General features: G+C 35.9%; 1 protein-coding gene across 9 annotated transcripts in view; it reads left to right on the forward strand.

Annotated features, from left to right (window-relative positions):
* The window catches only part of LOC138707985 (uncharacterized), a 77,149-nt gene extending 74,280 nt beyond the window's left edge, over positions 1-2,869 (forward strand). For all 9 annotated transcript variants that reach the window (XM_069838076.1, XM_069838079.1, XM_069838073.1 and 6 more), the window contains one exon: positions 1,932-2,869. In XM_069838076.1, coding sequence (XP_069694177.1) covers positions 1,932-1,994 — 63 coding nt within the window. In that variant the 3' untranslated portion in view covers positions 1,995-2,869. The remainder of the gene's footprint in view (positions 1-1,931) is intronic.
* The last annotated feature ends 13,159 nt before the right edge of the window (positions 2,870-16,028 follow it).

Here is a 16,028-nt window from a genome sequence, read left to right on the forward strand (position 1 = left end):
ACCCCTTCAATTGGAATCAGAAATCCTGACCCACTCTGAAAAAAACATCCCAAAATATCTTCTTCACTGGATAATAATAATATTAGCAGTTTGGTGAATATGTTTGGCGGGAACTTTTCATCATCATGCCGACGGACATGTTGGATCCGGATTCCTTTAACTAAACAAACGGCTCTCATTAGAGAACAACACTTTTTTCCAGTGTTTCTTGGTTCAGTTATATTTCTTTCTCCGCTAGAGACGTTTCTTGACCACAGCAAATGTCGATTTTGTTTCTAAGCTGGTCGAAGCACTTCATGGCCATATTCCAACAAATTCCGGGGAATGGTTGAGTCATGAACGCGAGTTCCATAATAAGCCAATTCCTTCTGAAAATCGAAACTACTCTCGCTAGGATTAATTTTATTTCCTTTAAACAAATAAGTGTCATATTTGGCTATTATGACTCGCTTCCTTCCACATTTTTCTTTCCTTTAAGGATAAAGAGAGCCAGTTTCTGTCTTTGGCTTAAGAATTTTACACACTGAACTTTGACTAAAATCAGACTAAGCAGTAATCTGTCGTTGGATGAGAAGTGTTCTGACTCTGTCTCCTTCATGGAATTACATCCATCTTGCAGTGTTGAATAAAGTAACCGAAATACTGTAGGCCTACCTAAGATAAATTAAGATGGCCAATGAAAGTACACTAACAATACTGTAAAACACACTAAGCACAATGACGAACACCCCGAATGACAAAATGAGATTAGAGTAGAAGTAATCAGCAAATCAGCTCATAGAAACAAAAGAAAAACTGGGACTAGCATGACCAACATCAAGAAACAAATTTTACTAGCTCGATTTTATTAATTTGCATAAAGGCGTAAGTCTCTTATTGTATGGTATTTCTATTATATTCATCTTCACGAGAGTTGGTTACATCGCAAAGCTCAGAATTAAAATTGAGCTCTTCACCTCGCGCAACATGTTGTACGAGTAATTTCATTTTAAAATAGCAAATTTCTCACTGGACTGTTGAGAACAGCTTCTTACAGAATTATGTGTCAGACTGAATTACTTTGGCGAATGCAAAGTTCTATTTAAAGAATTAGTTATACGTATTTAGGTTGTCACTACAGACATCATGAAGCTTGGGTATCCGACGAATCACTCGCACACTTAATGCTTTTGCACTAAATTAAGCACTGGAAAATGTCACTTCTGCCCAAACAGCTTCATAGCTGCATAAAAATCTCCATAAATATACCTATTAGTTTTTTTTTTTTTAATTTTTATTGACATTGTTATGAATCCAATAAGTTAAGAAGTTTCAATATATTTATGAGTTGGTTTCAGTTCATAATTGATCTATTTTAGTAAGACGTAATAAATTAGTCATATAGGCTATATAATGATTACAGAGGAAATATTAATTAAGCTTAATCCCACGAGTTTAATGGTGCTTATATATTTACTGCCTGAAGTTTTCAATATTTATTATGTTAATTGTTTCTATAATACATTTCACCCTTGATATCATCGCTTATACAAGAAACGATGGCTTCCAGTACAAAGCTTATGAGTTGCTATTGCTTGGAAATATATAACAACACTCTGTAAAAGTGGAACATGAATCAGCTTCAGTTTTAGTATTCCATGATAAGGATATTTGTTTCATTCAATACGAATTGATTATATTTAATGGACAAATGATGTCATGAAACGATACTTAATTTTATATTAGTTATTGTTGCCACTAATAGATACAGCATGCTGTTTTCTTCAATTCTCCTCTAAGTTTTGTAATCATTGTTTCAACTTCAATCCAAATAAAAAGCAAACACATAGTTACATATAAAATGTATAACTGTCCTGGACCTTAATGCGTAGCTGACGGTCTTGGACTCTACTGTATGATGTATTATAATAGTATTGTATTTTCGTTCACAGCAAATTGAACAGCGGGTCCATCAGCAAATCTTGGAACATTCGCCGTCAGTTTTTCACTGCTAGGAAAATAACCCATCCCACAGCTCTGAAGAAACATAATAAAATTTCAACTTTATTTACACTAAAATAACTTACAATTTACGATTAATAAGTTTTCAATATGTCCACAAAAGAGTTAAATAACATTGCTAATTAACATTGTTAACTTAAGGATCCGTTTACAAACTCAACTTCTTTCTCATATATCAAATTTTAACTTCCTGTCAATTCTGATAATACGTTGAGATTGTATAAAGTTAATATACAGTTATTCGTAAATGACAAAAATACAATAAAATAGTTTAAATTGCAGAATTAATGAACTTACAAAAATTTCTGAGATTACATTAAGAATGTATACAGTATACATTTCCTATTATAACATTAAATAGTACTTATATTGTCAATTATGTTTCAAGATTTTCGAAAGACAGTGTTTCTCAAAAGTACTATTGTTAATGTCAAAATGCATGTAGGTGACATTTTCACTTACACGAAGCTCTTTGTAATACACAGACAAAACATTAACAACGTTATTTTATGAGAAACGTCTTCGATAAGGCAGCTTCGAAACAATGTTCCATTAACAGTGTTGTGTAACATTTTCAGCGTGGACAGTACGAATGGAAGCAATAAAATTACGATTATAAGATATGGAAGAATTAACTTGGTGCTGGTGTCCTACAAAATTAATTCTATTTTCTCTCATTTACTGTTAAAGTAATCAATGTTTATAGTGTTATAATTGGAATAATTCCCTGCATTGTTAAAATACTTTTACACACTTAGAACCGTCCAAAAAGACGTCAAAATGTTTATAGAGTTTATTGTGTGTTATTATACCTCTTGTAGCAAACTGTTTGTTGAATAAAAAACAATAAAGTTAAGATTTAATCATGTTTGTAAAGATAAGTTTTTATCTGTTTCTCAACAACCTTATTCCACCGCTAATGTCCTTAAAATATGTTCTCCACAGCAAAACCACTTAAACTTTATGAAAATATTAAGTGTAGCCCTACATTTTTTCTTTTTGCTGTTATTTATACTCGCTTTAACATCTCTGGTCATATCGCGAGTTAATCTTTTTTTTTAGATGAAATCCGAAGGCCTGTGTACTATTGTTGAGTACTGGTTCTATTGTTGTGAACTAGATGGCGTCTGTAGATGTTTACTGATTTGTTATGAATATGATTTTGGTGATGAATGGAGCCAGTGATATCAGCGAATAGGGGTTATAAAGAATGGACACTGAGCGAATTTTCCTGTGTTTTGTTTCTCTGTGCGCCAGCGTTTAGTTCTACTTTCAAGCGCTAGAGGTTAGTGTAATCGAGCATAGGCTAAGATAATAATTGAGAATAGAGTTGAGACACAGGATTCAAACATCGCCTACCTTATTGCATAATCCAGTAACGCTTTGCTTCAAATAAATTCAAGTTAACAGCTTTTCCTTATTTCTCAGTGACGAACTAGTTGTAATAATAATTTTTTATATTTCAGATATAATAAATTATATTATAAAATAATATAATACATTATAAAATGATATATAAAATTCGTTTAATATTTGTATATAATATAATATAATATAATATAATATAATATAATATAATATAATATAATATAATATAATATAGGTATATGGTTTTACTTCTCATAAGAGTTTTGTTTTTTCATTTTCAGTGCTATCAAATCATTACATCTTTAATTGTTGTTGGGGGTCAACGTCTCAACTCTCGTTATAAAGGAACTCTAGAGTCTAGACATTACAGTTAATAACGGATTTATTATTTTATGGATCCAATTTATTTTATTTGAGTACATAATGTACCTAGATGTATTAATTATATGTGTTATATTTCCGCTGTGTCGACTGCTAGCTGGTGTGATGTCAGCGCCAACTCTAGGGAGAAAGCAGAATCTCACGCTCTAGCTGGCTTGAAGGTCATTGAAATCAGTCCGGCTACATCAAAGGTACCGACGCGAAGTGTCCATTCTTTATAAACCCTATTCGCTGGTGATATTCAGAGATGTTTTGGCCCGAATTTCCTGACATTTGTCTTACAGTTGAGGGAAAACCCTGAAAAATCTCAACCAGGAAATTCAAGCCAACTGGGAATCGAACCCGGGCCCTCTGCATAAGAGACCAGTATGCTGACTGACTCCTATACCACAGAGGTGATCTACATTTCTTATACTGACAGTTTATAAAAGATTTCATATACAATTTTCTTTTAACATATTATATAAAGTAATTAAGAAATTAGATTAATTTAAAATAATTTCATTTCAATTACGTTTAAAGACAAAATTAATATGATACAAACTTTACGGGTCTGCATAATATGTAGACTGATATATCAGTGGCGATCTGCGGCCCAAAAATGAGGTATTTTTCACATGACACGCACAGAAGACAGCCATATTCACGAAAATACCACTATTTAAATTACGTTTCGAAACTTCTATTTGTGCATGTGTTACCGATACATATGCTCAATCTTCGAGTCTTTTCTAATCTGAATTCCGTACAGAAAAAAAATTATTAATGCTATCCTCGATTGTCTGACGGTAGTCTGCTGGCCATAGAATCCTAGGTTCGCTGTTCAGAAGTGACCAAGGACGATAAAATCTTCAGCATTGCTTCCTTCGGGAGGGAAATAATGCTGACGATCTCATGTCGTACATATAGGCCTACGACACACAAAATAAACCCGTTCCTGATAAAGAGTTCCAAGCAAAATTCGTCGGCCATTTATCTCCCACATTCAATTTCGGTGCAGAATAACCTTTGCAGTTAAAATTATCATTAAATAAAATATTATATAAATCTCTTTAAATGGGTGGTCAGTCCATGCTAACAAACTGATATAAACACAAACACGCTTGAAAAAACTTCATATATTCAGTACGCGCTGACAAATAAACTGTCAAGTGTAACATTACAGTATACAATACATAATAAGAACGCTAGCAAATAAATTGTTATAAAAGAATAGGCCTACTTCTATAGGAGGGTTGTTTGAAAAGTTCATATCCTGACATAGAAATTAAACTAGGATTATTCTGAAACAATCTTTGTTTCTCTACATAATCTCCCCTTGAGATTCACACACTTGCTGTTACAATGCTGCTATACCCTCCTTGTACACATATTTCTCGAGGTCTGCAAAAAAGCCTTCTGCTGCTGCGATAACCTCTTCATTTGACGAAAATTTCTTCTCACCCAAGAGTGAGTTTGAGCTTTGGGAAAAGAAAAAGTCTGAGGGTGCGAGATCTGTGAGTAGGGGGATGTGGCAACAATTCAAACCGTAGTTCGTGTAGTTTAGCAACCGTGATTTTAGACTGTGAGCAGGTGTATTGTCGTGATGAAACAACACGTTCTTCTTGACCATATCCGAGTTTATCTCACGAATTTTCCCTTTCAGTTACTGTAGGAGATTTGAATAATTAATATTTCCCGGTTATTGTTCTCTCCTTTGCTAGATAGTCGATCATGATTATTCCCTTAGAGTCCCATAACACGGACGCCATGACTTTCCCAGATATTTGAACAGCTTTTGCTTTCTTTAGAGGCAGATAATCATTATATGTCCACTGTTTCCACTGCTGTTTTGTCTCTGGTATGTAGTAGTGGATTCAGGTTTCATTAGTGGTAAAAAAACCGCCTAAACATCAGGCATATTTTTCTGGAATCGAGCCACACAATCCTCGAAATTTTACATCGGACGTGCTTTTGTTCCGGTGTTAACAAACTCGGAACCCACCTTGTGGAGACCTTGGACATGCCAAGACACTGACTGAGATGTGGCGCACCCGTTTAGTTGAGATACGCATAACCTCGCTAATTCACCGAACTTTCAGTCGACGGTCATTCAACATCATATCATCTATTTTTTCTATGATTTCTTCACTTGTTGCTCTTACTGGATCTCCACTGCGAAGGTCGTCTTTCACACTCTTTCGACCATGTTTAAATGGTGCCGGCCATTTTTCACAGTCGAAAACGATTAAACGGATTCCTCTCAGTGTAGCATCTACGCCTGCTTTAATTTCTGTTGGACTCATTTCCTTTTGTACGAAATATTTAATGACAGCACGAAGCTCTATATTTTCCATTTTTTGCCAATCTGTTCGACGCACTAACTTCAAAATGAAACTACACAAAATGTAGTCAACAGACACTTTATAATTTCTCGTGCTTGAACTAATGTCAAATGGTCGTCAACAACGGCGACATTTTTGACACGTTTTCAATGCATCCATGTGTGAGACCACGTACTTTCCAAACGCACCCCGTAAGTTACAAAAATAAACTGACATAAATAATAACAATTTTATCAATTTTATACAACTAACATCTTCATTTAACACTAACTAAGAAAATTGCAAATACATTTGAATACAACCATGTATGCAGTTCGCATTAGCTCATAAAATGGCGCAAATAATGCAACAGAAGTTGAAAACGAGAAAGAACAGCATCATGATATGGGTTCAATGATGTGCGAGACAACCTAGGGAAAGAAGAGATAGAGAAGCTGACTCATTTTCCTAGGGCCGGACCCTGGACGCATCAATGTACTTATGTTTAGGCTACATCATGCCATCATGATCCACTGTACACTCTATATGCGATGATTGTTCGAGTAGCTTGTATGCCATTCGAGTCGATGCTGACAGGCGGGCCTCCGTCCTGACAGAGCCAACATTCATTCTAACACGACTGCCTGACAAATCCCAGGGTCCTGTGTCTCAAGCCCTTGAATCCTATATAGGCATCGGAAACAAAAGGTCTGTTTTTTTCTTTTTTTAACTTTTCAGATGGTAGACGATATGAGGAAGAGGTAGAAAGTGTTGGTGGAATGAAATAGGAAAACAGGAGTAGGCTACACCCAGAAAATTCCTCTGCAACGTTGGTTTTATCCACAAAATAGTTCCATTACGACTAGACCAGAGATCGAACCCGAGCCGACTGACTGGAAGACCTTCGCGACAGCGCTTTGCTGTAGACGCGGCAAAAAATATAGATACATAAGGTGTATATTTGCAGAAGCTAGCATACGGCTATGGAAACCCTGTATTGTCTCACTCCTACCAGAGCCCACAGATAAACCTACTTACCTGCCTGCTTACCTATTTAGTCCGTAGTGTTTTTTCTTTGAGTATAAAAAGACAGGAGGGAACATCAGCTTGGAACGGTGGAATCAGAAATGTGTACTAGTATGGCCTTAAAATTACTCATAGTTCATCTCTTTTTCCGGTGTGTTAATCAACTGTTTTATTCATATTATTACGATTACAAATTGTTTTGTATTGTGAATATTTCAAAAGTTCAGTCAAATTCAGTAGGTGTTATTTTCTTTTATAAATAAGCAGTGTTTTTTTTTTTTCTGGCGGAACGCGCCAACTTTTTGACGTGAATACGTGCGGTCCAGTATCAGAATGCCATCCCAGACACATTTTCAGGCCAGTTTCGCCCTTCTATAATTTCCAAACTACATGACATATTCCAGTGAAGAAATGATGATCGGCAGACGAAGGACAAATGCATCCAACTTGACCTGAATTGGAGCGGGAGACGTCTTTTAGCGATACGCGAGAGGGGAGAATTTGAAGCGATTCGGCGGATCGCGTGGCAACCGAGGCAGTGTAATTCGATAATTTGTAACAATAGAACATTCGCAATGGTGTCAAAGAAATAATGAACCAGGTTACAAACTCAATCTCAATTGAGCATCAATCAGCAGTCGACAAGATAAATTGGAAAAATTCGCGAGTGAAATTAAGTAAGGATAACACAGATAGGAGAGGGCTACAAGCAACGGGTAGCAAACGATAGTGTACGACAGTTACTATAGCAACGGACATGTTCACTCTCAATGCATACAAGATGGTTACTCCCAGGAGTCCCAGCACAGCAAGACATATAGATTTTTAAGAGTATGTGGAAAGAAAAGATGTCACTGCTGACATTTATCTTAACAGCAATTCTAGCAGCGACGTATTCATGCATAAAACTTGTGCAGCCTATCCACATTTTCTTGTTATATTTTCCATCAGAGAACCTAGAAATGTTCGAATTTCACGCCGTCAATATCCACTGAGATCATCCCTGCTACTGTCCGACCGAGTGGTTAAGTCGCAGAGTCGGCAAAACAGAGGAAATCACATGACAGTTCATACTTCACGAGGCCCTTTTCTTTAAATATTTTAAATAGTTGTATAATAATAGGACTACGTACACTTTCAATTCCGAACAGCAAATGTTTTCTGGAAAGAGCCTAACACCAGCCACTGGCCTTTACAGAGAGGCCTTCCTCGATCAACTTCAACCCTGACAACTGTGTTAAACCTTGGTTGCTAAAAGGCCATCGTGCTGCAACGGACTCACAAGGAAAGAGCGTAACAGGGAAGATAAAAACACTGAAGAAATGGCTATGCTTTGGAAAATCTAATGCTTTGGATACCGGTATGTAGTTTGGTAAATTTCTTTGTTGGAAACAAATTTATTACTCTGTTCCCAAATTGAGTCAATTTATACTAATGTGGATTTAATTTGCATTTCTTCTTAAAGGTGCATTAAAATGTGAAAATAAATAAAGGTTAATATTATGTTTTATCAAGATTTTTAATTAACGCCATTTAGGCCTTGAATTTCTGGTGTGCTGGGCAGTAATTAACTAATCATCTCCTCGTCCGCTCCAATAAATTTTACACCGGGTTCCGCCGTCTTTCCCTCTAGAAAAAAAGCACTGTAAATAAGCTAATATTCAGTTCGGCCCAACTGTAGAATATGTTTCTCTATGCTTTACACTAATTTATGAAGAAGTACCAACATTCTTCTTGATAAAAGAAATAATGTGGAAATAAAAGTGTTCAGTGCATGTAACAACCACAACACTTTTAATAAATATACAGTGAAATGTACATTGATTCTACTTATACTCCTGTTACCTCCGCATCCATTCTAAATCGTTTACGTATGATCGAAACAGATAGCATCAATAAAGTGGAATAGTTGGCGATATTTTGCGGAGGATTGTGATGTAGTTTGAAGTCATATCCGTCACGCCGATTTCAAGCATTTTTCTTTGGATTGCTTTCTTCTTTCTGTTTTTCTATCCTCTCAGGCTTTTATACGTGGGTTCATGTTTGTGATTAATTAATTAAACGTATTCAAAGTAGGATAATAACATTAATACGTTATTATGTACCGATTATAGCCACAGTGATGGCGAACTATTGTTTTTTCTTTAATTTGTTCTACGATATTACTAGTGCAGCGACATGAAAAACTCTGAATACAAGTCTGAAAGTGAATTAAATCGGAAAGTAGCAGGCCAATGGTCTTATACTAACTCCAAGTGTCTGGGCATTAATTTTAATAAATAATAATATGTTCTCGGCAAACAACGGGAGTTAGACAATCAGTGAAACTTCATTATATAATAGGAACAATGTAATATATCTACCTATTGTGCTAGGTCGAAAAAAGTCACAATATTTCCTATGAAAATTCTTTACGCGCCTATGTCAGTCAATAGAAATCGGCTGCGTTCGTCCCAAAATCACGCGACAAGTTGTTGAAACCCTTCAGTAGCCTCCTGCCAGCTATGCATGCTCTCTATATTATACTACTAAGCAACAAATTGAAAAACCCCTAATACATGGGTCATTCAATAAATAATTAGTGCCAACAATGTTTGTATGTGGTGCTATTAATATCAGCGGTAACTGGTAACAATGAGAAAGAAGAACATCTGATGTGCATTATCTGTAAGTTTGAAGACAATAATCTCATTTATAAGATATTTGTAGTGAGTTTAATTTGTAAGCTGTTATCTGTAGTGCTCTAAAATGTTTAGCAAATACGAACAAAGATGCTTCATTAAAATTCAGATTGCAAGAGGAAAGAAAGCTCGACAATGGTGGAAGCTTGTTGTAAGAGAGACTTCACCATATCGTACCGTGGCTAGATGTGCACATGCATTTCGCAACGGAAGGGAAGATGTTCATCAAAAACATGGAGCTGGCAGACCACAATCGGCAAATGTTGATGAGCATGTAAACGCTGTAAGAGCACTGCTGGAAGAACACCGTTGTTGGACTTGTATTGAACTAAAGTAAGGGAAGTTGGAATTGTTCACATACTTAAGAAGAAGTTAAAGACGCGGAAAATCTGCGCTCGGAAAAAAAGAGGAAAGAGGAAAACATGTGGCAGAGAATGGAAACAGCGAGATTGTACTTAGAACGCTATAAACGTGAAGGCGACGTACAGTACCATCACTTTAGATCAGCGGTGACCAAAGCGGGTGTCGTGATTACATCGTGTAATCACAGGCATTCAACGGATAGGCCTACGAGGAGTTCCCTGTACATTGCTGTGTATTTCATTCACGTACTGAAGACAAGCAGTGGCAATATCATGTCGCTCTACAAACTCTCTCTACAAGCAGTAAGAGATGGTTTCGTAAAGAATGAGATGGAGAACTTTTTTATTGTTCTGTCGGACAAAATGTAATATATTTACTTTGCTCAACGGTTCAATAGGACTATATAGAAACATTAATTGCCACGCTGAATAATGTATTATTATTATTATTATTATTATTATTATTATTATTATTATTATTATTATTATTATTTTAGTAGGTTATTTTACGGCGCTTTATCAACATCTTAGGTTATTTAGCGTCTGAATGAGATGAAGGTGATAATGTCGGGGAAATGTGTCCGGGGTCCAGTACCGATAGTTACCCAGCATTTGCTCATATTGGGTTAAGGGAAAACTCCGGAAAAAAACCTCAACCAGGTGACTTACCCCGACCGGGAATCAAACCCGGGCTTATTATTATTATTATTATTATTATTATTATTATTATTATTATTATTATTACTGACTACTAAGTATGTGTTTCTATAATTCTTCTGTACGTGCATGAATATTGACATTTTTAGGTCTTCTTCCTAGAAGGATAAAATTATTACGTTTTATCTCAATTTTAATCTTCTTAATCTTTAGATGAGGGTAACTATTTATTAATTATTAATTTAATAATAATATTGTAGAAAAACTGTTTCAATATTATGTGCCAACGAACTGTTAAACGCCAGGAAATGACATGTCTTAAATCATAGCCAGGAGAGAAAGATGAGATAAATAAATGTAAGGAAGTCAGCTACCTAATGGGGTTTGAAATATCTCATGCTCTAAAGCCTTTTAATAGAACAGATTTTCTCAAAAGAATAATGATTAAAATATAAATTAAGCTTTCAGGTATAACTCCCTGTAAAGTTACTTTGAATAATTTCGAGGGAAAAATTGTTCCGGGGCCGGGTGTCGAACCCGGGACCTTTGGTTTCCCTCGAAATTATTCAAATTAACTTTACAGGGAGTTATACCTGAAAGCTTGATTTACATAATACACGTCACTGTTCGTTAACAGAAAACCACAATTTATGTCACACAAAGTTAGTATGCACTCAATGTTGGTTTCTTGACGGTTGTCAGCGCACTTTGAGGTCTGTGGATATAGAGGGAAAAATTGTATCGGTGTCTGGTAGAAATCCCGGCTAGCTCAGTTGGTAGAGCGTTGGAACGTTTAACCAAAGGTCCCGGGTTCGATACCCTGCCCCGGAACAATTTTTCCCTCGAAATTATTCATGATTAAAATAGCTTAAATAATTTGTCCGTAAAAAGTTTTTAATTTTGAAAAATTATGAATTTCTCGACCAAGTATCGAGTGAAGAATTTAGAAAATTCCTGATTATATTCAAGAGGAAGATTAAAAGAGCAAGAAAAATCGTATATTATTCACTAACTCTTGATGACAGCAGTGACATTACTGATACAGCAAATGTTGAGATTTTTATCCGCGGGATTGATCAAGATGTTAGTACAGGAACTACCCACTGGTTGTAGTTTTCATGCCAAGTGTCTTTCCTTCGTCTCCTTACTTCATAGGCTGTCTGTCGCATGTAATCACTGCAGCTCGAGTTTCGGTCACCGCTGCTTTAGATGAAATCTGGGTTCGACGCTACCAACCAAAATTGAAGAGACAATCAAATGAGTGGCGGCAAAATGATTCCCCACGGCCAAAAAAGGTATCGGCATGAACAAGATCCACTTAAAGTCATGTTCATTGTTGCTTATGATTTTGACGGTGTCCTTGTCACTCATTCAGCTCCTGCAGGAAATTATGTCAATGGTGGATATTAGTTACTTTCTGGAACAACATTTACAACCAGCTGTGCTCCGTAAACGTCCAAATCTCCTGAATTCTCATCCTATTGTGCTACATGATGGTGCTGGCTCTCAAATAGCTGCCCCTGTGGTTAATTTACTTCGCAGATGGAACTGGGAAATTCTGGAGCATTCTCCATACTCCCCAGATATGAGCCTATGTGATTTTGACCTTTACGCGAAAATGAAATTACCAGTTAGAGGCGATCGCTTTAGAACCAGACAGGCAATTACAGCAGCAATAGAGCAGTCCGTTCGAAGATTAGTACAAGGCGTTGTGGATGACATCCGTTCTTCATGTTGGAGGAGATTACTTCTGAGCTCTGCAACAATGTGACTTGTTCCAAAAATGTTTCCTTTGTTGTTAATTCAAATGTTGTCACTAATTATGGAATGACCCATGTACATAGAAAATATAGTTCTCTCTTTTTTTTTCTAAATTGGAATGATCTTTTTTTTTATAGTATAATGTTTTACCGAGAATAATGTTAGTTAAGAATCCACACCTGTGGAGTAACGGTCAACGCGTCTGGCCCCGAAACCAGGTGGCCCGGGTTCGAATCCCGGTCGGGACAAGTTATCTGGTTGAGGTTTTTTCCGGGATTTTCCCTCAACCCAATACGAGCACATGCTGGGTAACTTTCGGTGTTGGACACCGGACTCATTTCACCGACATTATCACCTTCATATCATTCAGACGCTAAATAACCTAGATGTTGATACAGCGTCGTAAAATAATAAAATAAAATAAATAATGTTAGTAGTAGTACATTCAAAATCCGGTTTCGTAAGTTAGCTATATTGGCTGGGGGGGGGGGATATTGTACCGAACACACGTTACCTCCGTACTGGTTGGATTATCGTTGAACGTGAGGCTAGCAGTTGGTTGGTCGGTCCTGGCCCTCCAGTGCGTAGTGGTCCGAAACGTAAATCTAGTGGGCAAAATTAACAACTTCTCTCCTATCTAACAGATTTTATGTACGTAACTTTGTACAGTAGTTACAGGTAGCATATTTGTTTCGTATAAAAACTCTCATTGTGTTTCTGTAAAAGAAACTACTCCATATATAGGGGGTGAATTTAGACAAAATTATCAACTTTTCTCCTATCTAACAGATTTTCATCAAATTTTATATAGTAGTTACAGGTAACATGTTTGCTTTGTATACAAATTCTCATTGCATTTGTTTAAAAGGAACTACCCCATTACAAGAGGTGAATTTAGACAAAATTGTCAACTTTTCTCCTATCTAACAGATTTTCTTCAAACTTTACACAGCAGTTACACGTACCGTACCTAACATATTTGTTTTGTATAGAAACTCTCATTACATTTGTGTAAAAGAAACTACCCCATTATAAAGGGTGAATTTAGACAAAATTAATACCTTTTCTCCTAGGTAACAGATTTTCATGAAACTTTGTACAGTAGTTACAGGTGGCATACTTGTTCCGTATACAAACTCTTATTACGATTGTGTAAGAGATAGACGAAGTTAATAACTTGGCTTCTATATAACACATTTTCAGATATTAATGTATGCTGAATAATTTTCAAATCAACTTTACAGGGAGTTATACCTGAAAATCTTGATTTGCATTAATGTATGCTATTTAGTGTGTTTATATTCTAATAAAATGACAGTATTTCAGAGACATATGGTATTGGAGGCGAACATGGTGAAAAATAGGCTTTTGCTTTTTTTCATATTTTGTGGTTTCTCTCTTCTCTGTGAGAGCTGACTTACTTGCGAGGCCCACTTCTTTTTATATCTTCTTTACCTGTGACAGTACTAATCTACACCCTGTCTTTAAATTGCCTTCCGAAAATTATTTTCTTGGTACTCCAGCAGATATGAGTAGGAGTAGGTTCTGTGGTACTACATGAATGTAATGATCTCCCACGAAATTTATTTTTGAACTGAAACTTTGTCGGTATTTTAGCACAAACCTGTTACATTGCTTTCAAAGCATCTGAAAGCCTCAGTTTTCGAAATTTTTTGCAATAGCATCACTACAGTTGTGTAGTATTCTAATTTGATAATTCACAGTAAATCATTTCTTCTGGAAGAGTTCTGTATGAGTCACCATCCTTCATTTGGACTCTCGTTTTAAACATCGTGGTTCCCTCTAAGAATAAAAAGTAAAGGACAGTTCTGAATTTTTATATACCCTAATAGTAAATGATTCATTTATTCATTCATTCATAGTGTTCTGCCCAAGGGCAGGTCTTTCTCTGCAAACCCAGCATTCTCCAGTCTTTCCTATTTTCTGTCTTCCTCTTTGTCTCCTTATATGATCCATATATATCTAATTCTTTAATATTTATTATGAAAGCATTAAAACCTCTGTTGTTAAGCAAACGAATTTGAAGTAAATAATTTAACTTCTATTTTGTCCAAGACTAATTTTGTAAGATCAGCGCATAAAATTATTATAAATTAAGTTCAACGGTTTAATTTATTCAAACTAACATCCTATTTAATTTTTATTATAGGTTATTTAGCGTCGATGGAATTGGTGATAGCGAGATGATATTTGGCGAGATGAGACCGAGGATTCGCCTTAGATTATCTGACATTTGCCTTACGGTTGGGTTTTCTTTTCAATTAAGGCAAGTCCTGGTTACAGGATATTTTTCCTTGTTAATTGCCTTGGAAGAAATTACGAATATCTTAAAAAGGCACAAGTGTCGCACTTTGCGGGTTTATGCATTTTGTAGCCCTAAATTTCTCTACAATATACTAAATTTTTATCGTTATATATTTTTAAAGTATGTTCAAATTTGTAGGATAAAAATAATTTAATTTTAAGAAATACTAATTAATATCACAGACACACAGCTCTCAGTATATGTAGACCTATAATAAAATTATTATACCAATACCAAAAGGTTACACATACATATGCTTTTATCTTAAAAATTCAGTAGGAGTGGGAGCTTCCTCTTCACACTTCTTTGCAGTCACTAACTAATCTCACGACGACAACAGTCTGACGGCAGACGCTAAGTCAGCATCTAAACATTCAGCCACACAGTATTATTTTAGATTACACTGGCGGTATGTTTAGAGTAATATTGAACCATCTTTACTTAGGTACATCTTCAAGAGTGACCAAAATTATTTTTGTTCCGCTAGATTCGTTATTTGGGCCACTGTGCAGTGGCGCCACAGAAAAATTAGCAGTGGCGGCTCGTGAACTTGTGGATTGGGAGAGCTGCAGTGGATTTCGGTACATACAAATTTCACTTCTTGATACCATTACTAATACGTATAGGACAAAAATAAATGCACTACATATCGAAAAACCAAAACTTCCTGACTTAGTTGGAAGATGTCTGTGGGACCATTTACTAATCCCTAAGAAAAACTAATACCATCGATTTCAGTCTGAATTTCAGATCGGCAGACACTCAGCTTACAATCTACCAGTTCATTCTGAATTGTCTTAGAATAACCTTAAACAGTGGCATGTTCCAAATGATTTTTGAGAGGCTCGTTTAGATTACTCACGGACTGTAGCAACCCACGAAACACATCAGGGTTCTTCGAATCGTTTTTTCATCATGTCCCCTAAGAGGAAGTTCATATTGGCCACAAAATTTGATACAATCAATATTTTTTAAAAATAATTTCACGATTTTTTCTCACTTCTTGATTATATTTGAGAATGTTTGTTCTGTTCGTTTCACTTAATTGCACAGCAGTATGAGTTGCGTAACATAGCCAATGAAACAACATTTTTCAGGTAAGATTGCGAAGATTCGTGCATTTTGCTTTTTAGGGGCAAATGTCCTAAATCTGTCACACCAC

The sequence above is a fragment of the Periplaneta americana genome, chromosome 10 (assembly GCF_040183065.1).
Source record: "Periplaneta americana isolate PAMFEO1 chromosome 10, P.americana_PAMFEO1_priV1, whole genome shotgun sequence".
Lineage (NCBI taxonomy): Eukaryota > Metazoa > Arthropoda > Insecta > Blattodea > Blattidae > Periplaneta > Periplaneta americana.